The 25253-nt window shown below is 41.2% G+C and overlaps 2 protein-coding genes across 3 annotated transcripts; both read right to left on the reverse strand.

Moving 5' to 3' along the window:
• Positions 1 to 64: 64 nt before the first annotated feature.
• Positions 65 to 7137, reverse strand: si:dkey-219e21.2 (butyrophilin subfamily 1 member A1). The gene is made up of 11 exons (XM_035411154.1): positions 7056 to 7137; positions 6277 to 6344; positions 5506 to 5657; positions 4960 to 5055; positions 3672 to 3812; positions 3044 to 3181; positions 2811 to 2939; positions 1364 to 1415; positions 1090 to 1116; positions 973 to 999; positions 65 to 859 (listed from the first exon to the last, which is right to left on the reverse strand). The coding sequence occupies exons 2-11, from the start codon at positions 6335 to 6337 to the stop codon at positions 327 to 329; spliced, it is 1356 nt and encodes a 451-aa protein (XP_035267045.1). The 5' UTR covers positions 6338 to 6344; positions 7056 to 7137; the 3' UTR covers positions 65 to 326.
• A 3129-nt stretch (positions 7138 to 10266) lies between these two features.
• capgb (capping protein (actin filament), gelsolin-like b) lies at positions 10267 to 17686 on the reverse strand. Of its 2 annotated transcripts, none has more exons than XM_035411826.1 (9): positions 17541 to 17686; positions 13972 to 14165; positions 12741 to 12895; positions 12371 to 12532; positions 11703 to 11852; positions 11273 to 11362; positions 10960 to 11092; positions 10754 to 10845; positions 10267 to 10418 (listed from the first exon to the last, which is right to left on the reverse strand). In XM_035411826.1, the coding sequence occupies exons 2-9, from the start codon at positions 14162 to 14164 to the stop codon at positions 10353 to 10355; spliced, it is 1041 nt and encodes a 346-aa protein (XP_035267717.1). In that variant the 5' UTR covers position 14165; positions 17541 to 17686; the 3' UTR covers positions 10267 to 10352. The 2 variants fall into 2 exon arrangements, with proteins under 2 accessions (XP_035267717.1, XP_035267716.1); XM_035411825.1 differs by lacking the exon at positions 17541 to 17686 and adding an exon at positions 16711 to 16803.
• Between the last annotated feature and the right edge of the window lie 7567 nt (positions 17687 to 25253).

Raw genomic sequence — 25253 nt, forward strand, 5'->3', positions numbered from 1 at the left:
TATATATATATATATTTTGTATATATAATAATATATACACACAAATGTAAATTATTTAGTTAGCTGTTCTCCATATTTTAAATGCAATTATAACATTCTATATCAGAGGCCAGATATTTGATTTGGCAAAATATCTTTAGCTACAAATATGCAGTTATTGCACTTTTAATTTTGTGATATGTAAAAGGATGTCCAGAAAAAATAGCCTATTGTACTGGTGTGTGTGTGTATGTGTGTGTATGTATGTATGTGTGTGTGTGTGTGTGTGTGTGTGTGTGTGTGTAAAAGGGAGGGTGTGCTATGGTTGGGAGTGGGGGGGAGGGTCTTTAGAACTCAGCGACAGATTTTGGAGAGGAGACCGTGATGAGAGTTCGGCCATCCAGTGGGGCAAATAGAGGGTATAGCTTCCCCTTGAAAGTGGCAGAGAAGGTGTAGATGTGGGACTTGTTCTCCACGTTGTAGAAAGAGATTTGGCCTTCCTCATAGTCGAGGTAGACACCCAACTTACGCGGGACTAGTCCCACGGGGAGTGGCGTCTCGGGCTTGGTGCAGGCGTAGAACTGTCGGGTGCTGCGCCACAGGGTCCAGTAGCCCTGTGGCGGAGCCATGGGGAAGCGACCACACCTCTTGGATGTGGCAGTCGTCAGCCCCACCCTCCAGTAGCCATTGTTGGCCAGGTCCACCTCCCAGTAGTGGCGGCCACAGGAGAAGCCCTCCCAGCCAAGAACGCAGGGCCAGACATCGAAGCGCTGCGTGCTGGGAGCCACGTCCCTCTCGGACAAGGCCTCCTGCACCTTCTTGCAGTCATCGGACAGCAGCAGCCAAGGGTGGTTGGTCATGGGATCCAGAGTCACGTCAGCTACACAGCAAAATGGGAAAGAAACATTGTCAGCCACATTTTACCCATTTTCACCTTCTAAACGGAAAACTCAAAATGCTAAAATTGCGTTTAGTGAAAATTAAAATAATTACCTGCGGCACTTGTGATCCAGCTCCAAACTAGAAGAGAACAAGATAGATGTCATCAATGCAAAGAACCAAAAGGCTGATTTCAAAAATTGAAGTTCGAAAGAATATATATGTATTAACCTGAATTTGGGATGTATCTGGGGGTCCCTGTTCAGAAGAAAAATAAATATTAGAACACGTAATTGACACTGATTGACAGGTATTTGAATGTCGTTTAAGACTTCACCCATTACTTGCTTCTGAATAGATACCTTCATTAGATAAATAAAGCATCACACTTGGAATATCAGCTTGGGGTGGGGGGGGGGGGTTGGGGGGTGCTGTACAGTCAGAACCCATTTCTCACCTGTGCGCCCCCAACAGAACAACACCGAAAAAGATGAGGCTGTCTCACCTGCTTTCCAGGTGCGTTGTTTGGCTGACAGCCACAGCTGGGGGACAATGTCCTAAAGGAGGGATGGGGGGCATATGGTGAAGACTCAGAGAAGAAGAATGTCAGAAGATGTGAAGAATGTCGGAGAAAGCTAATGGATTTCACCTTGATTATTTCCCTGAGGATGGTGCTGGGATGGAAACTGACCTACAGCTACAAATAAATCAGTTGGAGACTTTAGGCTAATTAAAGCTCTGTATAAGACTGGCCCTTGAGGCCTTATGTACCCTAGCCCTGTGCCCGGAGAAGTAGGGGTAGAAATGTGCCTAAATTCCCAAGGCCTGCAGAGCAAAAACGTCTTTGGTGAGACAGAGACCACCGCTCAGCTGATGGTGATGTCTTCAGCTGCTTCACATCAGCTGCTGTTTTCTTTTGTGTGAAGATGAAAGCACTCTCAAACTATTCCACTGATTTGGAAAGTCTATGGCTTTTACAACACGCAATAAAGAACACCTGATACCTTAGCCCCTTGCAAACTGCACAGATCTATGACCGAAGAGACACTCCACTGTTTGTGTGACAGTTACATGTGCAGCATATCCTGTCCTGTACAGCCTGTTTTATTGCATATACTGAGGGGCTTATCATATGGTCCAGGTTTGAACAAAAGCTGGCTGCTATTAATCATTAATGCAACACAATAATTACAACTTAAATGTTATGCAATTTTTCATTTTTAAAAGAATTCAAATGGCTGGGTTTTATGCTCGTGTGCTTTTATTTGAATTACATATAGCAACCAGATCGTACCTCTTTCACACACTTTTCATGGGATCACTACAGCTGTCACTTGTCACTTAATTAAATTTTATTAATACAGCTGTGATTCCTGCTTGAATGTATGTGAGATTTGTATGTTTGTTTTAATCATATAGCCTGTTTTTGCTGGCATTTTCAGAAAATCAAAATAGTTTTGAAAGAGGCTACAGCTACAGATGCCTTGAGCTGAGATTTATGACTGTCATAAACCTTTATTGCGCAAGTGTGGGAATGATCTTGTTGTTAATGGCTGTGGCCCAATTGGCCAATATTTAGCTCAACATAAATTGGTTATATAAGTTTCAACGGCAGGAGATAACATGGAAATTGTTTTAGTTTCATGATTGCTGAGCTCACGTTTGCAATTCTTTAGCGATTTAACATATTCATTTAACAGGCTTTGGAGGAGGGTTGTAATCGCTGAATCTGTGGTGTGTATAGGGATGTGAGAATTTCTCAGGTACAGTTATTTTATGTTGTAAATTTGATGTGAGCTACTTAAAAAGGAGTGGTAACAAACCAGAGTGGATTAAATCTGAAGTAAAAATGTTGAAAACATGGAATGGCAGTTAGACTAAATGTTTAAATATTATAAATGAGAAACTGTGTGTGTGTGTGTGTGTGTTTTGGCAGGTGCATTGAGACTAACCTTGCTGTCCTCTTTCAGCAGGGACCAGGTGATGAACTCTAGAAGAGGAAGGAGGCTTCCCAGCCTCTTCTTCCTCAGTCCAAGCATGCGCAGCATCTGAGCCAGCTCTTCCCCTGGCACCCCGCAGCTCTGTACAGACAGACAGCCAGCATTATACTGAACCAACGCACAAACTCAATGAAGGGATTAAATTACCTGCAGAAATTAATTAGAGAGACAGTTACACACTTTACCTCTGACACACTGTGCAGCTCCTTGGCCCATTCCATGACTGTCTGTTTCACCAGTTCATTGTGGTCTTCATTTTCATCTTTGCTCTCTGTTTCCTGGAGCTCACGCCTCTCATGCCTCCAAGGACACTGCTTAAAAAGCTGAAAATCGGAGACATGACATGCAGTCATAGCTGTAGAGAAGGCCAAACTGTCTCTTACTTTTTCTCCTGATTTATTTAGTTGGCTACTTCTTTCACAGATTTACATCACTAACTATGGCCAGTTAGGTCAGACTTTGATTCTCTGAGTCTATTTTATGTTCCATTTTTGGTTCTGAATGGGACATATGGTCATTTGTCTCCACTCGGGGTAAGACATCAACAATGTCAAGACTGGATGACAACTAGTAGCCTTTGAGAAACAGGTACACATGCATTGTTTGTGGCGTTAACTAATCTGTGCCTTTTAGAAATGTATTAATATTACTGATTTCACTACTGAAACTTTCAGTAAATGGCATGCATGCCAGTCTCTATCTCCTGCCCCTCCATCTCTGTCTGTGCTAGATTTTATCTGAGTCGGATGACTTGTATGAATAAAGCTTAAATAAAATAAAAAGATTTAAGTAATCATTCCCAGCTTATCTCACCATATCCACGTTTTTGAGCTCGTCTGCCCACTGCAAGATGAGTTTCCGGCTCTCCTCAAGGCTGCGCACAGCACGTGGGTCAGCATTGGGTGCGAAGCTGGCTTCCTCCTTACTGGTGCCCTCGCCTGCCTTGTTGCCACTCTGTAAACACACAGACACATGCCAATGGCAACACAATGGCCAAACACCATTCAGCAGCTTCCACACTGTGTGTGAGAAATCTATCACTGAAGATTGATTCGCCTGCATCCATCGGGTTTCATATCTCCAGGTACCCAGCAGGAGTAGCACAGCTACGCCCGCCCCCCCTCCCCACCACACCCTCCCTTCCGGATGCTTAATTACACTCTCATAACCCCGGTCTTGGTTTTCCAGCAGGCCCAATGCCAGCACCTGCCACTTCAACTCTCCTGTGTCTGTTCCACTGACCCTATATCTCTGCCAACCTTTAGACCGTATTAATAAATCTTCTGCAGATATGGTGTGATTAAAATTGCAGGGCTGTAAACTGTGATACGCACTAGAGTATCACCCCCCAGGGAAGGCAGGTGCATCATTGGCCGAGCAGGTATTGCGATACTAAACCTGTGCCGTCTAGTCTCCCTGGGCAATGCTTATCTAAATGCAATAAAATAGAGACAGCAGGTCTCAACTTTGTCCTCTTAATCTTTTCGCACGCAACACACAGCGTGCTTATTCAATGATGAGAAATGGCTGGCAATTCCCGTAAAGAGAGGGGGGTGGTTAAGTAGGTAATTCTATGCAATTAGGTCTGAGAATTGAATTCAGAATATGAAAACTCTGATTATTATAACACTCAGTCTCAATTTGCATAGGGCAGAAAACCAATTTGCTCATAAAAATATCAGTTTTCTGTAATCCGAATCGATTTTTCTGTTATTTGTGTTCTATTTTTTAAAAAAAAGCTGCTGGGGGAATGCAAGCAAAAATTGAAGTATGGTGTATGTTCTGAAAATTGGTTATGGAGTCATTACAAGTTTTGCCTAAATTTGTCCCATGCAATGTTGGCACTATTTCCCATAAAGCAGTATACAAGAAGTGATGATTTAACCTTTAAAATTATTGGTCCAGCTTAGCCCGGTTAAACTAGACAGCTAGTAATGATAACAGTATCAGAAACAGAGCTCCCCATCTGTTAATAAAACTGTACATAATGGTGTGTCTGTGTTTGATGCTGTTCTCTTAGCTTCTTCCCATCCACTGTCTATACTCCTGCCTCTCTCATGCACTCTTTCAATCTCAAGTAACCTATTCCATTAAGGCCTACCTTGCAGACACGCACAACCTCCTCCTTCCAGTGATTTATGAATCTCACACACTCCTCCAAACTCCTCAGATCCTGAAGGCCCTGCTGCCTGGTGTGCTGAAGACAGATAGAGATGACACATTCAATAAATTCATCAAATTAGAATAATACAAGAAGTAAAGTAAGTCCAAGCTTAGCACTCTACTGCCCACATATTACTTTCACTTCCTGTCTGCTCACTAGTTTGCTGCCCCACACCCCTTTTCATGCTTCCTCCTTAATGTTATTTCTATTGCAGTCCACCCTTTCACCCACTCCCCCTTTCTTCTACCCCCCTCTTACTTTCCCACTGCAACTAGATGGTCAATAAAATTTTCAGTAAAATAAAAAACAACATCACCATATGTTCAAAATCATGAAAAATCATTGCCAAAAAGCATCATATACTGTATGTATGCTCATTACACTGGTACGATGATTGCAGTTAAACTGTAACCTCCAACTATGGCATTGAGAGCAGATAGGTTGTGCAAAAAAATTCCCCTTGCTTTCTTCCTGTTTGCGCACCTGTGGACGGGTGGAGCTGGTGGTGCTCTTGAAGTGGCTGCTGGGAACAGAGCTATGGGCTTGCACATTCTCCTCGGGGAGGGTCCATCGCACGGCTCCGATGGAATTGCTCTGGGCTGTGCTCTCAAATTTCAATTTAGAGCAATGGAGCTCTGTGGTGACAAGGCAGGGGAAGGTCAGAGCAATCTTACCCATTTCCCCCACTACTGTCATCCATATTATAGCCAAAACTGCAATTATTGCAGCTATCATAAAGTCCTCCTTTATACTACAGAGTCTTATTGAGATCATTCACTTCCCCTTAAACATAAAAATGCCTCTGTTTAACTAACATTCAACTCACAAGTAAATGCAAGTTTATAGTATAAAAAATTATAATAATAACATGCATGCATACTATAGCAACACAACAAATATATAGTTCCTGGAAAACACTGCAATATTTTCAGCTGAATTATTCAGCTCAGGATAAACACATTGCTACAACAAACATTTAAAATACAGATTATCTCAAGACTTTCTGAAACTGAAGTGACAGGACTATAAATTAACCAATTCATTACCTTAGTAATGTTCACTAGTATGAGTTCTACAGACCCATTTGCTGAAATAGAAAATCACGCACTATATTTTATACCCAAGGAAAGCAACTATCACCTATTCAAACAAAAACGTTATCTTCTTTAAGGAAGTGAAATATAATATACAATAAAAAAAGGAAATTAATATTCAGAAAAGTTGATTATTGGAACACAGAAATTCAGGACTTACTAAGAGTCTTCTCCTTAAGGATGCCCTTCATCTCGAATTTTGTAACCTTGCTTTGTGACATGATGTATCTGTGTGGTAGATGGATAGACGTACCTTTACAACATGGTATCTAGGAAAATTATCTAGGTATCTAGGTATCTAAATTAGCATTAGACTTATAAACTACAGGATCCTTCATGATTCCTTCAACTCCAAAAGCACATTCTAGACAGATGACTTCCAATGGATCCAATCAATCAGTTCATAAAGCTGATTTTACCAAAAAACATGTATTTTATTTTTTCATATTCAGACAGGCAGAAAGCACAGAGGATAATAGACAGAGAAGGGTGGTGTTGACTATGTGGCTTCAGAGTTGGCCACTCTATGGACTGCACCACACATCTTGCCACAATACATAATTTGTACGGTGCCTGTATTCATAGCAGGTATAATATATTATTAAACCCAACAATGCTATACAGCTATTCAGACAACGCAACATACAATAGCAGGCAGATGGTATTCAGAAAATAAGCCCTTTTAAAATGAGCCCTTCATAACGATTCCAATCAGCAGCAATATTACTGTGGGACACATATTGATAAAGATATAAAACCATCACCTGTTTTTGTCATTATAAACTTCTGTTTATCTTCTCAAAGTGCAATAATGATGTAGAATGTAAAATTTGATTAAAACATCAATTTTTTTCAACAATTCTATTGTTCTAATGCTATTATTTGAGTTAATATCCATAAGTTCTCCACAGCTATATAATAATTAAACTGTAGGCTTACCCTTAGTGAGGAGAGAGGCTAGTGTGCGGTCTTGACTCGTGAAAGACTGGACAGTAAACTGTGGGCATCAAGAGGTTTTATTACGAGCTAACAATGCAAGACCTTTGGACTTTTCCCAGCTACAGGTAGAGGTGTAATATATGAAGGGAATGAGGGGGGAGAATAACCCAGTTGAAATTCTTTAATGCTCCATCTCCTTGGAGACACACACACTCTCACACACGCACACACAAACACATACACACACACATACACCCACACATGTTTCTTAATCATAAATTATGACTCAGAATATGAAATCTGCCATGCCCTCGGATGAAAAGATGATACTTAATTCCAGAAAGATCTGGGAACACTAACTCTGTGTGATAACCACTTACCACGAAGCACTTAACCATATGAACAACTTACCGTCATTGTCTTGCCAGGAATAAGAGTACCGGAAGGACACAGCAGTTCAAGTAAGGAAGCAATTCGAGCAGTTCAAAGATTATGAGCTCAAATGTCTATAAATTACCTGCTTACTTAGAGGGGGTGGATTGGCTATATAGAAATATAGTGATACTTTCCATTATTCCGGTGTCTATACTGATATTTATATTGCTTTCCATTAAGTGTAACTTCCCAGCAGACTGAGAATGTAGATGTCTATTAGGGAGTTTATCAGCATATAATTCCATACTGCCATTGCAAATTAACACAGAGGATGTACAGTGACTTTTATAAGTATTTGGACAGTGACAAAACTTATGTTGTCTTAGCCCTCCACTCCAGCACATTGGATTTGGAATAAAATAATGAAGATGAGGTTAAAGTCATTGTCTTCCTGTAGATTTAGCACGGTCCAATGAGTTCGGAGGTATTTAGTCGAACTTGTGCAGATAAAATGTTTCTGTGCACTCCAGAATTCATTCTCCTGCTGCTATCAGCAGTTACACTATCAATTATCATTCTGGCATAGTACTTGTGGCAGCCATACATACCCAAACCATAACACCCCCACCACCCTGTTTCACAGATGGGGGGGGGGGGGGTATGCTTTGGGTAGTGGGCAGTTTCTTTTGGTCTCTAGTATTGAGCTTACCACTCAATTTGTCTATGTCTGACTGTTTTTTTTCTTATTTCTCAGCCTCATGATGGCTTCCTTGACATTCCTCATGTTGCCAAATACCAATAACAGACTCCAAAGGCAATCAAAAGCCCAGAAGCCAGACTAGATACTATAAGCTTTCTTATACCTGAACTAAGTGGGCAATTGAACACACCTGACCAATCAGATACGCCTGTGAAGCCATTTGTTCCAAACATTATGATGCCCTGAAATGGGAGAATTATACAAGTGCTGTCGTTTCTTCATGGTGAAACCAAAATGTATAACTTTTTAAAATAAAAGCTGAAAATCTGCACTTTTACCACATGTGAATTGTTTGATTACACACCTAAAAAATGTGGAGCACAGAGCCAAATAAAGAACAAAAGCCCAAAAGATTATGAAGCTCACATTATATATGAACAATTGGAGAACTGCTTTATTCCTGGTACAGAACTAAGTTTTGAGCATGAAGAGCCATGTTCCTTTACCCAGACCACTTTTCCAAGTTAGACAGGGTCCTGCAGGGTCCTGTTGGAGCATGATGTTAATTGAAGTTAACAATTTGCATTATATTCATTTGGCAGACGCTTTTCGCCTGTCACTAATGCATTGCACATGGAAAACAAACACCACTAGAGCTAGAGATAGGCACAGTAACAATCATATAAATGCACCCATAAAGATGCATGCCTCAATATATGATAGATAAGCAGAGATAAACATTAAGGTATTTTCTGAATGGCATTTACAGGAAACAGATGATGGTTTCTAATATATACAAAGATTTGGTTTAATTGATTGGTCTATAAATCACAGCTGACATAAGAGCCACATGGAACAAACAACTGAGGTTTTCTTAAAGCTTGATTTTGACCTCCGCAGCAAGGAGGCTACCAATTGGTATTTACAAGGTAGTTATGCAACAGACCACATGATGATTATGAAGGCCTCAAACAGTCATTTATGAGTTGTGACTGACTGGTTGCCCCAGAAATAAAGGGCTAGATAGTACAGTGCAAAATGTCTGTGAATGTGGCCCACTTGATCCTGATTTCTTTTGAAAAATACTGACGTCCTGCATAGAGATAGGTTCTGGTATTTTGTGCAATCTCAAAATCTAATGGACACTGGCACAAATTTTCATTAAATCAAAAAGTTGGCCTTTGACCTTACGCTGTAGAGACCTTATCAAGCATATTTTGTAGGATGTCCTTAGGACATCAGATACTGTATATTTTTAAAAGTTTGCAGAGAATATGCCATAACAGCTATTCAAAATGTAACATACTGTTTATTCTTTGGTCAAAACATTAAAAAAAACATATTCCACCCCATTACAATACATGAATGAGAAGTGTGGAACCCATTCAGTCACTAGAATAATACTAAATGAGCTAAGCATGACTTAAACCTCCTGCATGTATAATTATGCAGGTGAGAATGGTGTAGGGCATTTGCAAAGCTATGCACCCAAGTAAACATTAAATTCTCCAGGTTACTCTCCAATGTATTGATTCAATTAATGTTATATCTCCATGTTTTACATTAACCTGCTATAAACAAATTTACCGGTTATGGATTATACATTATCTGCATTACAATGTCAAAGCCATACATACACTAATTGCACAAATAAAACATCCTTGAATTCAAAGTTGAGAGACTTCCCTGAGCGTGACTTTATTGTTCTGGAAGTTGAATCATGCACTGAAGCTTGAATATAGAGTGCACAATAATTATTTTTATTGTATTTGCTGTAGGTCTGCTACTGTATATTCAGAAACAGTATTACTGTAAAACAAATATGTAAAAAAAACTCACTGTAATCTATGCAGTAAATAATCTTGGCGCACTTTAAAATAAAAGTTATGACGATAGTAAACACCAGAGGGCACTGTAAACTCTCAATGTGATCATCACATTTGTAAAACAAACCATGATGGGGTTGTATTTCATCCATGATGGGAGTTCATTGTATGCTTGTGTAGGCATGCTCAATTTATATATATATATATATATATATATATATATATATATATATATATATATATATATATGTATATATATATACATGCATACACACACACAAACATACAAAGGTGATTTTTGGTGGGACTAAACATGACATCAGTAAGAATAATATTGCTTGCTGTTTATTTGACGAAGGTGGGACATGCATGGAAATGCTTTGGTTATGGGTGACTTCAGTCCCAGTTCTTAAAGAACTGCTTGAAAATGACCCTCTCTCTGCCCTGGGGAAGGATCTCCACCTGTAAAAACATGCATAGCACGCTGTCACTCAGATATCTCCACCTCTACAAAGCTGTTGGACAGTTATGAGACAAGAGCTCTTGATGATTGCCATGAATTAAAATATATTATAGGGAACTCCAAGTAAAGTCCTACAACTTACATTGCAAAAATGTAAGATATTTCCATTAGAATCTTTAGAAGTTTATGTAAATGTTGTACAATGTGTTTTTCAAAATATCTGTCAATATTTTGATTGATGCAGTTTTTCTTTGAAAATGGGTCTAAATATTTTTTTACCATTCAAATCTTTTACACTAATGGAGTATAATGGTAACAAAGGACTGACAATCACCTGTGTTTTCATCTTGGGATAGTTCATCTGTTGGATGAAGTCATCAGCCATCTTTAGAGCCTCTTTCTTCTCTTCTGCATTGGCTCCACTCCCTAAGAAACAACAACACCAGCTAATCAGTAAAGTTAATTTTTAAAAAAATTGTAGTTCTATTCCAAAAACATAATAAACGTATTCCTTTTCTCTGCATTCCCCTCTCATCTCACCTTTCCAGACAAAGATCTTGCCATTGTTTCCATTGTCCAGGATAAAGCAGTCATCACGCACCAGGAGGTCCTTCTGAAATGGGCTTTTCTCTGACACTTTGGTCAGCTTCATTGATCCTGTGGCATCAGACACCTGAAATGAGATGCCAGTAGACAATGCAAATCCATGGAATGTGATGAGAATGTGTTGTAAAAGTGTGCAAACCTGCTGCTTATCTGTATCCATTAATAGAGTAGTCCACAACTAGATATTCCACATTTTGAGGCATCACTACATCTAATGCATCAGTGGTGTTAAACAGGTTGCACACACCTTGTACAGAGAGGCAGAGCTAGCTTTGGAGTCAGCTTCGGAGTCAGCTTCGGAGTTTTCCTCTTTCAGACCTGTCATTGGACCCAGCACCTGCCAATTACCATAAAAGGGTGGGCATGGAATAACATTAAGGTTGAATGTTAAAGATATTTAAAGATTTCATTTTTTATTTTTCAACTCATAAAATGTCAATTGGGCAGATAACATTTGCTGTAACCCTGAATGTATTGAATGCTTTGTCCCAGAAAATAATATATGTACAATATGTACAGTCAAACAGCTTAGTGAAGATGAAAAATCTGATTTGACTTATAGCAACAGCTGCTGACATTGATCATTTTGTGAGTCAGCTTGAAAACAGGCTTGCACTGATGTACAGTAGATAGGTTGTTTGGTTGATGCAGATGTTTCAGGGCATGGGTGACCTCACCTTCAGCATCTCTGGTGTTTCCTCTCCTTCATTGACATCTGTGATGCGGGCCTTCCCATGCCTCTCTGTGTCACGAATCAGGGTTGCGATCTCACGCACCTTCTGTTTCTCAAAGACGTTGGCCTGGGAGCCAATCCAGGAAATAATGGTCTGGACAAGATTCATGTACACACAGAGAAGGAGAGAGAGAGAGAGAGAGAGAGAGAGAGAGAGAAAGAGTAAGAGAGAGAAAATAGTAACAGGTAATTTAACTGTTTCCTGTTTCATGAAGTATAGACAATGTCACCACATGCTCTAAAGGGAAGATACACAAATAGTACAACAAATGGAGCTATCATAGTAAAGATCACGAGCGTGCTTCAATTCTTTAGCTTTGACACTAGCACAGTAAAATAATCAGCATTGATGACTCACATCCTTTAACCCCCATGGGCTGCAATTTCATTCAAACATCAAAGGTAGATAGCACAGACATAAAAGAAATACATGCACGACTCTTCATATAATCAACTAAACATTATGTCCAAATGTCCAAATCTGAAGACCAAATCAAAAATTTCACATTTCACATAAGACAGTAGCTTTTGGTAGGCCTAGAGCTAGGAAATTGGATCTCTCACTCTGTGAGCATTTTCTCACTTTGTCTGCCTTCTACTCGTGGCTCTTACCTCTCCCATGTCAAGAATGAAGCAGTCTCCCTTGTTAAAACTTGCCCAGGTGAGCTCGACCTCCTTAGCTCGAATATTCCGCTTGCCCTTGATCTGGTACAACCTGTGGACTGGACCAGAACCACATGGTGTCTTGCGGAACCCTGACTCCACACCGCCCTCCTACAAGAATAAGACGCAACACCTTTGAGTTTGAGCATCCCATCATAACATAGGTAGGAAGACACAAATTATTGCTTCTTACAATGATCCACTCCAAAACCAATATATTTTTGCATATGGAGTCGCAGTGGCACCGTCATTGTCCACAGTGGTGGTTAGTTATTTATCCTACTTGTGTACCACTGCTCTTGACTCCCAGCAAGCCTACCTTATAGCTGACTCCTCTGGGAAAGAGGCTCATGAACTCAGGTGACTCGTAGCCCTGGACTTGCCGATGCTGGATAGGGTCCCCGCCCAGGAAGTTGTCCAGCTGTGTCGCCAACATGGCGCAGGCCACCTGCTCGTCACGCGAGGACTTCTCACCTGGAGCGAAGAGAACGAGGGAAAAGGGGGAGTGCGGGAGGACTTAATGGGCTTTCCTTGTGATGACAATCAGCTTAGTGTTACCTAATCACCGGATACATGATGGAAACAACAGCTACATCTGAGCACTGTAACAGAGCTCGTGAAATTTTAATGGCCATGGCAAAATCTGCCCTTCCCTTTTTTCCCCTGGGACACTTCCCTCTTTCTATCTCTCTCTCTCTTTCTCATCCCAACTCTCTTTCTCTACCATTTGCTCATCCCACTCATCCTGCTCCCTCCTTCCCTCCATCTGTGTGTCGCTCCAACAGCATGCCATTACCTAGGTCTCACAGGCTCACCTTTCCTTCTCTCTCTCTCTGCAGTATGTTTTATTTACAACAGTACATTTTCAAGTTGCATCCCTAATACTGGTGATGGCACAGTCCCTGTCACAATTTATTTGAAAGCAAGGATGTCTTAAAACTGTGCTTGTGTTTAGGGGAATAACTATTGCATATAATATTTTAAAACTATAGCATCCAGCCTATTTTTCTCGCGAGTGATGTTGCTAGCCACAATATTTAGAAACATTGGGCCTCATTCATGAAACATGTGTACGTTTACATTTGATCGTAAACTGCGTGTAAGAACGTTTCTAAAAGCATTTCGACATTCATCATTTATTTCTTATGCTGTAATCGCAAATCGCATGAACTGGATTACGCATAAAATTTACAAACAGCCGGCATTCATAATCTCATACACCTGTGACACGCACAAAAACAAAGGTCTGCAGAAATGTCATGAATCCCATATTGGTTTTTTTTTTTTAAGAACAAATGTAAAAAAAAAATTCAGAAGTTTTGTGAATGAGGCCCATTCATCTTAAATACAGTTTGGCTCACCAAAGCTCTCTGATGGAAAATCTGAAAATAATACAGTATCCATTTTTCTTAGGAGTCCGTACAGCTGGGATTGAGAAAGCATTGCCCTGCCACCCCTCTCTCTCATGCACTAATCCATCTGTACTTACTAGCACCCTTCTCTCTCAGTCTCTATTCATACCTGGGCAGGGAACCCCCCACGCAACCCACCGAGCCACATGTGCAGATCAGCCCCCTCCTCTCCTCTGTTGCTCAGCACCAGGTAGGAGTCCCCGTTGAAGAAGGCCCCCAGCTCGGAGGGTTCCAGTGGAACGGCCTTCATCTTCTCCACCCTCCAGCCTCGTAGCCCTGGTTCCCTGGCCTCGGGCCCAAACTGACCTGGAGCTGCCTGGAAAGGTTGCATTCTGTACGGGACAGAGGACAGAGGGAGGTCAGGAGGGGAGAGAGGGACCAGGGTCAAGAGCAGAAGAGACAGAAGTAACAAGAAGAGAATCGTGTCCAGGGAAGCAAAAGAAAATGACTCAGGGAAGATTTGAAGTGAGAGGAAATTAAAGTCAGGAGGTAAAAGTGGGAGCAGAGATAGAGGTTAACATACATGATTAAATTGACCATGGAGGCAGACTGAATGAATTAAGGCAAGAAGCAAAAACAGGAAGGGAGAAGGAAGTAGACAAGAAGACAAAAGCAGGATTTAAGAAGGGGACTGCGCAATGGGAACAACCAAACTGGGCAGTTGATTGCATCATTGTTATGGAATCCCCCCACTAGGTTCTCCAAGATACGAGATTGCGCAGGTACCCCATAATTAATGTCATTGCATAGCTGTATCCACGGGTGAGTCAGACTACGTCTCACACTGCCTCCTGCACGGATCATCTCATTTTGCAGAATTGTTTAATTCCTATTACATTTTTTTTTTTTTTCAAAAATTTGGTGTCCAATATGGGGCTGAGCATATCCAATTGCCACCCCAATTTGGAACAGCCAATCATCTGCAACGACAGCCGAGTTCATGCGCACATCCCCACTGCCAATTCGGGAGAGTGTAGTGTAGACATTGTGTAGCCACAACTGTGGTTTGCTGTCACTAGCTGCTTCTTTTCCACACTGCAGACTACAGCAAAGTTCCAGCGAAAGTCAGAGGAAGACCTTTTGTATGCGGCTTTGATCGCAATCCACAGGTGCCTGATTGACCAGCAGGGGTCGCTAGATAGTCATGCATGCGGAACCCTATCCAACTGAACCCTCCTATTCCCTGAGTGACGCAATCGCCAACTGCGTACCGCCCTAAGGAACTACCAGCCACAGGCTGTGTGCAGCATTTTCCATTTCATTTCTCAACGATTCATCAAAATATATTGTCAGATTTTCTATGAACAGAAGAACACAGATTTCTGGAAATTGGTGTTTAGAGATATTGCTAAAGGCACTGCATTTTGGATTAGCAAAGAATGTAACACGCCCTAAGCATTAAATGGTGTTCACAACATAGACAAACCTAACTGTATGGTGTGAAAAAACCCAAAGCCTCTTAATCCTTTCTCAGAGTTTCTGAATTCTTTCTGAAGAGTCCATTCTTAGGCCTCTTTCAATTAAAGGTCAAGGAAAAGATTTCTCTTTGGTATTAGCATTAATAAATTGAGAATCCTCTTCAAATTGTGGTGCTGACAGTGCCATTGTGTGTGTGGCAGTCTCCATGGGAACATTAAATTGATTCATCATACTGTATGACTCAGCCCGAATATCTGAAAAATCCCAGCTAACCCACTGAGTACTCATTTCATTTAGGGTATCGTCTGTAAATCTTACATTTTCTCTAACTGCTAAAACAGTACAGCGATATTTGGAGAGTATGTTTGCTGTCATGTACATTTTACATAGGTTAAATTGTATGTACACTCAGAAAAATTTCAGAAAGAGTTTATTTGATGAATTATGGATATAAAGTGTTTCTATATATATTTATAATTGCATGGTTCATTGAAAGACAGTCACAGCAGTCAGCCTTATCTTTGCCTAGACACAGGTTCGTGCAAACCTCGCTGAGCCAGGTATCCGCCCTTCTGTTTGAGTGTGTGACTATTTGAGCAGTATCCATAGAAACTCCCACTCTGACTCACCCTCCTTTCACAGAAAAGCCTTCGAAGAGTGCAAGTACATTAACCCTTGTGTCCCACTCTCTCTTTGGGAGTCAGGTCTCCTCAGAGCAGAGCAGACAACCCAGACCATCTGTGTGTTTATTCAATGTTTAAACTAGCCATGTAAGCCTATGTTATGACAGATGCTGTACACTTTAGTGAAGCCTCTTCAGAGCAGGACATGACCATGGCAATTCAGCACACACAAGGATGTCAACAGAGACCAGGGCAGCAGGCACTGGAGGGAAGAGCTTGACAGGTTGACAGTGGTGGCGAGCCACAGATGAGAACCTACACCACGTAACATGTCAACATCTCATCTGTCCCTACTGACGTGGCTGTGTCTTAACCACCTGGCACGTCAGTATGACACAGGGCAATAACCACAGACAGAGAAAGACCAAAATTAAAAACAAAGCTGGATGCAAACCATTGACATCTACCTCTTGTCTAACGTCCTGGTTTGAAATGGACAGAAATTAACTCAATCAAATAGCTTTAAAGACATGACCTTTTATAGAATAGCCATTGCAAGCACTCCCATCATCAATAATGATGACACCAGTGTACAAAAGAAATCCATATATTGTCAAGGCAAATGAAAGGCACAAATATCTTGTGACCTAAAACAGAGCACACAGTGTTTAAACACAGGTCAAAGGCAGAAGTGGCGACACAAGCAAAACAGGAAAGAGACATGATGCGTGCATAAAGGCAAGGTACTAGGGTTACAACGCTGAGACCTGTGTGGTAGGAGGCGAACGCATCGTGAAGAGTAAGTAAAGGCAAAAAAAGCCTGGGTCCACTTAACTGCAAGATCCCCTCGGTTAGCTCCGGCACGGTACCTGACTCTGGCTCCATTTTGCCCGCTTGTTTGTGTGTGTCTGAGTGAATCAGTGAACAGTTGTGTCGGTGCCTGCCTGGCCTGGTTAGCTTATATGCAGGAGGTAACTGGAGCTGGGACAATAATCTGAGTGCCCATCGAGAGGACGCCCTGTGGGGGCAGAGTCGGGTTCCTGACCAGCGCTAAACACCACAGGGATAATTAGTGCACCTGCCTGCCTCCTCCCCACTGCAGAAGTTAAACAAAAGACAGATAGATAGCCAGAGGCAGAGATACACAGCAGGCTGCCTCCTTTGGCCTTGGGCAGTGGAGCAGCACTGGTGGCGGGAACAGGGGAGAGACGGGGAGACTGGGGTCAGCGATAGCGAGGCAGGATCACTGAGGCATCAGGTCCGCATGTGCTCTTAATCAGAGAGGGAAATATGAGAGTATAGAATATGCAGACTGACAGAGCGAGAGAAAGTGAGGTCCATCAGGTGAAGACGGAGTTTCTTTTCCCTCCAAACTCAAGCATTTCCCACTATTTTCTCATTTGAGAAAATCGTGGGATATGAAAGATAAAGAGGAAGGAATCCAGGTATAAAGATGCTCAAAGGAGTTATTTAAGATAAATAAATACATTTATTTAAAGATAAGTCAATAAATTACTGCAAATAACCGAGTACAGATCAATCTCTGCTTTTCTTTGTTTTCTTTGGTTATAGGCACCAAACAAACCAATCTGCTAAGCTTGACGAGAAGCTTTTCAAAAGAGCCCTTTACCAAAAACTGCACAAGTAGATGTTTATGAAGCTTACCTTACAGCCTGGGGAGTGGTGAGTGCAGATTGAAATGAGCGGGATCTGAATGCACAAAAAACCAATGCACACACAGGGTAACTTCTTTTTATAAACTTCCTGCCTTGCTCCAGCAGTTTAGCCCAGCCCCTTGGCTTTGAAACAAAGGTGCAGACAGAGAGCGAGAGAAAGAAAGAGAGAGAGAGAGAGAGAGAGAGAGAGAGAGAAAGAAAGAAAGAGTAAGAGAGAGAAAATAGTAACATAGGTGGTTTAACTGTTTCCTGTTTCATGAAGTACAGACAATGTTTTTCTTCAACTGTGAAAAATGTATTCAAAAAGTCCTATGCAAAGATTCATCTTAACTTCAAATCACTGTTTGGAATTGAGGAAGGAAGTGAATTGGGAAGCAGAAATGGGTTTAATTATAGTCGCACGGTAAACAGTCTCTGTACTTGTGACCAGTCTGTCTGTGATTAACCAGTTCAACATTAATGACAAGCCTAATTGGCATTTCCTTGACCAAAAATGTTAATGGAATCCATAAAAGTGCAGCTATGGTATCATTCTGTTAGAGACACTTGAGATGGATCAAGGACAGGCAGGTGCCCATGTGCCCAATGTGCCCCTTTGATTTGATTTTAGAAATTCAGTTTTGCATTATTATCATTACAGCTTTTCTAGGTTGGTGTACCTTTTCTCACTTTGAGCACCTGCCCCACAAGAGGCCTCAATGTGGTCATGATCTTGCACATTGGTGATTAGCAAAGAGTGTATGTTGTTTAAACATGCTGTGGATAGTGCGTCAGTAATAGATGTCAAGCATCCGGTAATATGCATTAACGACCGTCTGCGGTTTAGAAGTTTAAATTATTGATACAGGAGTACCGGATTCATGACTGTTGCTCTCTCCATCTATTTCCAGATCTTTAATAGTGCACTGTAACATGGATGATGTCATCTACAGCTACGTGGCTCTCCTCTTGCTTTAATGTCTCAATTCACACTCCAATACAAACATACCCAGTGTGCTGCTGGAGTCACAGTGTGTCCCACCACAGTGCTAAGTGCTGGAATTCCTGCTGAGGAGTTTCCTGGTACAAAACTGCCTGATCAATATAATTTTACCAGGAATTATAGATCTACTTTTCTATGAATGCTTCAAACCATCATTTACACCATCCTTTTTAACAAGTTATCACTCCATAAGGGTATGTGCATTTGAATTTGCATGTAGTAATAAGAACACACTTTGCTTTTGTAACTGTGTGCCAGTGAAACCCGACAGTTATGGAACCACTCAAGGTATTTCTGTCCATATGCTCATAAGTATCCTTTAGCCAGAGACATGGTCACGAAGGAGATTCACAGAAATTGCACTCCACCCTCAGACTGACACATTGAAAGCAGCAAGACTATCAGCACAGAAGATCCTTTTTAAGCCAAAAATTGGTATGTATGTACAGGCAAAGCACATTTTGTCACAACTAATCACATCTGTGACAACGGATGCCGAGAAAACCACACACCACAAACAGACAAGGCAGGAAATGTGCACTCCTCCCCGTCCCAGCCCACAGAACACTTCCTCATAATGGTAACACCAATGACCATCACATCAGACCTCATTAATACCTACCAAAAAGCTTCATTTCATTCAAAGAAACATTCCATCAGGAAAAGTACATATTTTTCCAGCGAGTGCAGTTACATTTTTTTATTGAGCATAGCATACCCCAGGTAACTTCAATACTTCACCAACATGGCCAACTAACAGAGGGCTTACTAAGCATCACAGGCTAAAAGTATGTATGACCACCATATGAGTGAAACATGTTGCATAATTCAAATATATCACCAGTAAGGAGGTGGCGTTGTCACACAACATTTTGAGACAGATAATATGACTGACAGTGGCATTTTACATAACCCGTGTCACAAGCAACTTGTGTTCACTGCAACCAATTCCACCCCTTAACGCCCAGTCCTATACATTGGCAGTTCATTTGAAACCATGTTGCAGACATAAATCCAATTTGATGCATCTGATTGCAATCACCAATTAAAGCAAAGGGCTCTGTTCCAAGTTGTTCTGAGCATCCAGCTCTTCAACAGAAGTTACAAAGGTTAAAAAAAAAACAAAATCTAAACTAAAATAAAATGCTCTCATCTTCTTCAGCAGTGGAAAGCCTGTGAACTTGTAAAAGGTCTGTAAATGCCTGTTTTAATTTTAGACATACCAGTATGCTTGCATTACAATTCATACGAGCTACAGTATATTTGGAGGCATCATAGACATTTCAGTGTGAATAAAACATTGAACACAGTTGTGATCACCATGAGCCACAGAGAGCACTGCTGAGTAATTCCAAATGACTAGAGAGCAAGGGCCTGTTTAGCTCTGTCAGCCTAGACATTGTAGTGTGCAAGTATGTATTGTTCCAACAGAAATAGAGTATGTTAGCTAGAAGGCCTGAAAGAGGGAAAGCTACCACATCCCTGTGTGATTATTTATTCACAGAAGGCTGCTGTAATTTACTCCATAAATACAAATAATAAGTGTGGTTAAAATTACTTTCAGACCTACTGCCAAACACTGAGCTAGCCTTTCAGTGTTTTGCTCACTCTCAGCTCATTGCAATATTTCAGACAGCCAAACACACTTCCCATGTTTTTCAAGATCACAACAGCATAACACTGGAGATAAAGGGAAAATATGTAGCTCAGCCTGGATAACAATATCCAAAAGAAATAGACTAGACAACCATGCTGATGCATATACAGCAGTTTGGGTGGAGTAAAATTGTTCATCCATTGTTCATCAAGACTACAGGCTCAAACCTGTGCTGCCTGATGCATAGGTGTGGGTGCACTGTGTTTGAAAATATGCATGATCTCTTTGAATGACGAAATTTAGTATTTTTACCACATTTAGCAATGTCCAATAATCTTTTAAAAACATGTGTGACTCCCTTACGAGTTATGACACTTTTTGAATACACGTTGCACATATCCTCTGGATAGTCCATCCTTCTGATATTACATTGGCCAAATGCCAATACAGCAACAAAAACAATCTGCAGTGAATCTTTTCAGGGAATCCAGTTTTTCTACAGTGCAAAACCACTTTTTTTCCCTGGCACATGCAGTGGCTTGCCTGCTCTATCTGGTTGTATCATAGCGTACAGACAAGGTAAATGGCACAGGAATGATACTTTGCACTGCTGCAGCACAATTATAGACTGTAGTATGAACATAAGTCCAGGATCACGGTTGATAACCCCTGGTATGGGGTATGCCCACAAAACCGCGACTTGGTCTCTGCACTCTCATCTGTCCACAAGACGTTTTTTCCAGAGTTCTGCAGGCTTTTTGGCTGGACCGCAACAGCGGGGCCAGCCCTACAAACGCGAATGTCTGTGAGTGACTGACTGACTGAGGGATGAAGTTACACCATTGGTCGGCCGAGTTATGAAGTTACACCATTGGTCGGCCGGATCATGTGTGTTAGGTCCATCCATATGCTAGGTTTTAACCTGGTCTTGTTTAGGTACTTAGAAAACTGTAACCTGTCCATCCTGTTTTTCATCCTAGTGGTTTGCAACTTGCAGTGTAGCCTCTGTAGTTCTATTCATGAAGTCTTCTGTGAACAGTAGTCCCTAACACATCCATGCCCACCCCCCCCCCCCCCCCCCATTTCTGAGCCTCATTATGGCTTCATTGACTTTCATTGGTACAATACAACTTTGGTCCTCATGTTGACAAACACCAATAACACAGATAAAGGTAAATTCCACACAGACATTAGGAAGAATGTGTTAATGAGTGGAATAGCCTGCCAGGTCATGTAGTAGAGGCAGAAACTGGGGATTTTCAAGACCAGGCTTGATATGGTGTTAGATACTATCTAGTCTGTAGGTAATCAGAGCACTAGGTACAATTTAGTCAGGAAAATGGCGAACAATGTTGGGCTGAATGGCCTGTACTCTAAATTAGGTTATGTTAATAACAAAACGCCAAAGCAAATAAAAAATACTAGATACTGAAAGCTCTCATGTCTGCACTGCACTGCAATTTAACAGACCTGAATGATCAGAAACACCTATGAATCCATTTATCGCAAACATTATGGTGCCGTTAAATTGGGTACTATGTATAAGAAGTGCTGTATATTCTACAACCAAAACTGATAAAAAATACACTTTTATAAAAGCTGATAATCAGCACTTAAACCACATGTGAATGGTTTGATTACAAATCTGAAATTATGGAGTTCAGAGCCAAATTTAAAAAAAAGATGCTTTGTCACAAACATGTATACCAAAATGACCATTGCAATATTATGCCAACACTTGCTCCTCAGTCTCAAGTTAAACACCTAACTGCAGGTTAGATGCACCTAAAGGTGGTATTGCAATTTGTCTGAGTCAGACAGAATAACGTCTTTATTCAATGGCATAACATACAAAATTATTTAAATTGCTCATTTTCTCCAAAATGGCAGCACGGTGGTGCAGTGGGTAGCACAGTCACTTCACAGCAAGAAGGTTGTGGGTTCAAATCTTCGCTTGAGGCCTTTCTGTGCAGAGTTTGCATGTGCTCCCTGCATCTGCGTGCGTTTCCTCCCACAGTCCAAAGACATGCAGGTAGGTCAACTGGAGACCCTAAATTGCCCATAGGTGTGAGTGAATGGTGTGGGTGCCCTGCGATAGATTGGCGGCCTGTCCAGGGTGTATTCCTGCCTCTCACCCAATGCACGCTGGGATAGGCTCCAGCACCCCCCGCGACCCTGCTCAGGATAAGCTGGTATAGATAATGGATGGATGGATTTTCTCCAAAACAACCAGGTGGAAAAAAAAACAAAAAACTATAATCTGCCTGATAATAGGCAGTGCTCACATATTTACATAACCCCCATTGAGATGACACATCATCCTTATCATTAAATCAAGGCAAATCAAGCTTGCATCATACCGCTAACATGACTGCTTTACCAATGCAATAAATATTTCTAGATGCTCTTGGTAAAGAAGCAAGACATCTGTAATGCAATTAGAAAGCAATTTATTCCACGTATTAGCCTCTGAAATAATCACTGTACACCAGGTACTCATGGTTCACTGCTACATGCATCAGTGAACATATGTTCATGTCAGCTGTATTTTTTCAGTGTTAAAAGCATGTACAGCTATGCCAAAGACTGCCACCTACAGATGAAATGACTGCAACTGACAATGCTTTTAAATGCAAAGTTCGGAACAGACTGCTGCCTTTTGCATCTCAGACAGTGGAAATCATGTCTCAAAGTGACTGTCAGTGTGACTAAAAAGAAACATGCCACGATCTTGCTTCAGTCAAATCTCAAACTGGTCTCCTTTCCCTCCAGCTTTGAAAGGCAAAAGACCAATCTCCATCGTGTACCTCCCCATGATACATGTTGCTTAAAGGATACAAGTCTGAGCCAAATTTAGTAAAACTTTTTATTTTTTTCCAAGTCAAAAAAAAAAAAACAGCAAAAACAAAAACAGTAGAGAGAATGAAATATTGGATTGATTTCTATACAGTGGCAATTTCTTTAACTTAAATCTTCCTTCCCCCCAGAGACCCTGCCCAATCAGTTCCAACAAATGAAAACCCTGTCTTACCACTGACACAATCGCACGCATACGCACATCATATGCTTGGGCTAGCATACGTACACCATACACACACACACACACACACATTCTCCCATGCACTCCACTGGGTGTCAAACACCTGAAACTGACTGGATCAGAAGTGGATTCCTTCCACCGACCACATTACTTCATATTCTGTTTGGGGAACCAGGTGGATAACCCTGAAGTTGTAATCGCCCCATTGTTTCTTGCTGAATGCTAATCCCCAACATGTTACAACTGCAGGTCTGTGATCCAGTCAGTTCAGGAAAGTAGATGTTTAGAAGACAAGGCTGGCTGTACTAAAAGCCTGTATTTGTGGAACAGTTCTCTCCTGTCATTCATTGAGGTTCCACCCAAAACTGGAACATTGACTCAGAATCTACAAGAATCAGACTCCCAGTACCGTTTGGTACACATTCCCTCCCACCCCTTTCCCCTTAACACAGGTACACAGACACCGGTAGAAAAGGACAAACACTGATTTAAGAAAATAACAGGACAGTTTTTGGATCAAAAGCGGAAAGAGACAAAGACTACTGTAAAACTCCAGCACATCCCTGTCAAAGCTAAATAAACCAAAAAGGAAGAAATTTGAAGAAAGTTGGGTCTTATAAAAATCAACAGAGCAGAAACTCGTACTGAATGTATACGATTCTTCTCCAGATTACTTCAGATATTACAAATTTCCACTTCACCACAGGTACTGCACTGTAAAATGCAGGAGGGGTAGGGCCAGTCCAAAACTAATGCAGAAACCCAGGCGCATATGATTTCAGAATATGACGCCGAGAAAGCCCAAGAATAAATGGCGTAGTTTGCTGCCCTCCAGTGCTCAAATCTAAAATTGCTAAACATTTCAAACATTTGAAAGCTCTCCCACGATTTCTGCTGCGCCAGTTCACAAGAACCAGATGTGCGTAGATGCTCACAGCAACGCAATAGGTACCACCATGATTCACACGTCAGAATGGGGAGACAAAACAAGGCTATTAGGAGATAAAGAGGGATAAGAACATTCCAAGGCTTTTCAGGGACGTGCTGCACTTACACCACTACATCCCCTTCCGCTTCATCCAAAACATTTCAACACAAACCCAGATCTGCCTTGCAACAGCTTACAGTTAACAAACAAAAGAAAACCAGGAGGGCGGGGAATCGTTTAACCTCAAGATTTGTAACATTTGCTTAATTATTCACACAGAGAATAATGGTTTCTCCCCATTAACTGAACAGCATCCTTAACTCCAAAAGAGAAACAAAGTATTTATACACAGGCTAGTTAGAGACTGAAGAAATATCAAAAGTGTGGAGGGGGGGGGAATTTCAAATACGGTTTAAATCTAAAACTTGATTAAAACGTATCAACGGGTGCCACTCATGCAAACAATGACCAAAGCACTGTCAAGTAGATCCCCTTTCATCTACCCCCCCCCCTTACCTTAGAATTCAAACAAAAAAAAAAACAAAACAAAAATCATAATTTTACTGAATAAACATTTGGCTCCCTTGGGAGGAGGAAGCGTGATTGCTAGCAATATTATTTATTTTTTTTGTTGCAATCGTTTAATTGTCCAAATTGAGAATGGCAGCGAGCTGCTGGTGAGTGTTATTGGCTCCTGTCAGGTGCGCGTTTCTGGCTAGGAAAGAGGGGACTCTTGTGGGGAACCATGAGTGCTACTCCAGGAAAACACCTCGGGATGGGGGGGGTGGTTCCCCTCTCTCTCCCAGTCTCTCTTCCGTCACCTGCACAGAAATGGCCTCTGTCCTTGCCTCCCATGTCACACTCGCTGACATCTAAAACTGTGGCCTTAACCTTTAACTACAATGGTATTGCATACAGCACGCACAAAATATGTTAGACAACAAAAATGTAGTTATTTTAGAGATTTTAAGCCTATTCAGTGCAGTTAATCGCAACTGCTAAGAACAATATCAAGCAACCCCTCAAAAAACAATACAATTAGAGATCAATTTCCTTAAGTCTAGCCTCCTTATACCAGGTCCCAAAACATATATATTAGTTTATCTTCCATTCTTAATACCTGGTAAGTTACCTTTAAACCTTGAGTATTTACAG

This window comes from Anguilla anguilla, chromosome 3, assembly GCF_013347855.1.
Source record: "Anguilla anguilla isolate fAngAng1 chromosome 3, fAngAng1.pri, whole genome shotgun sequence".
NCBI classification, from domain to species: Eukaryota; Metazoa; Chordata; class Actinopteri; order Anguilliformes; family Anguillidae; genus Anguilla; species Anguilla anguilla.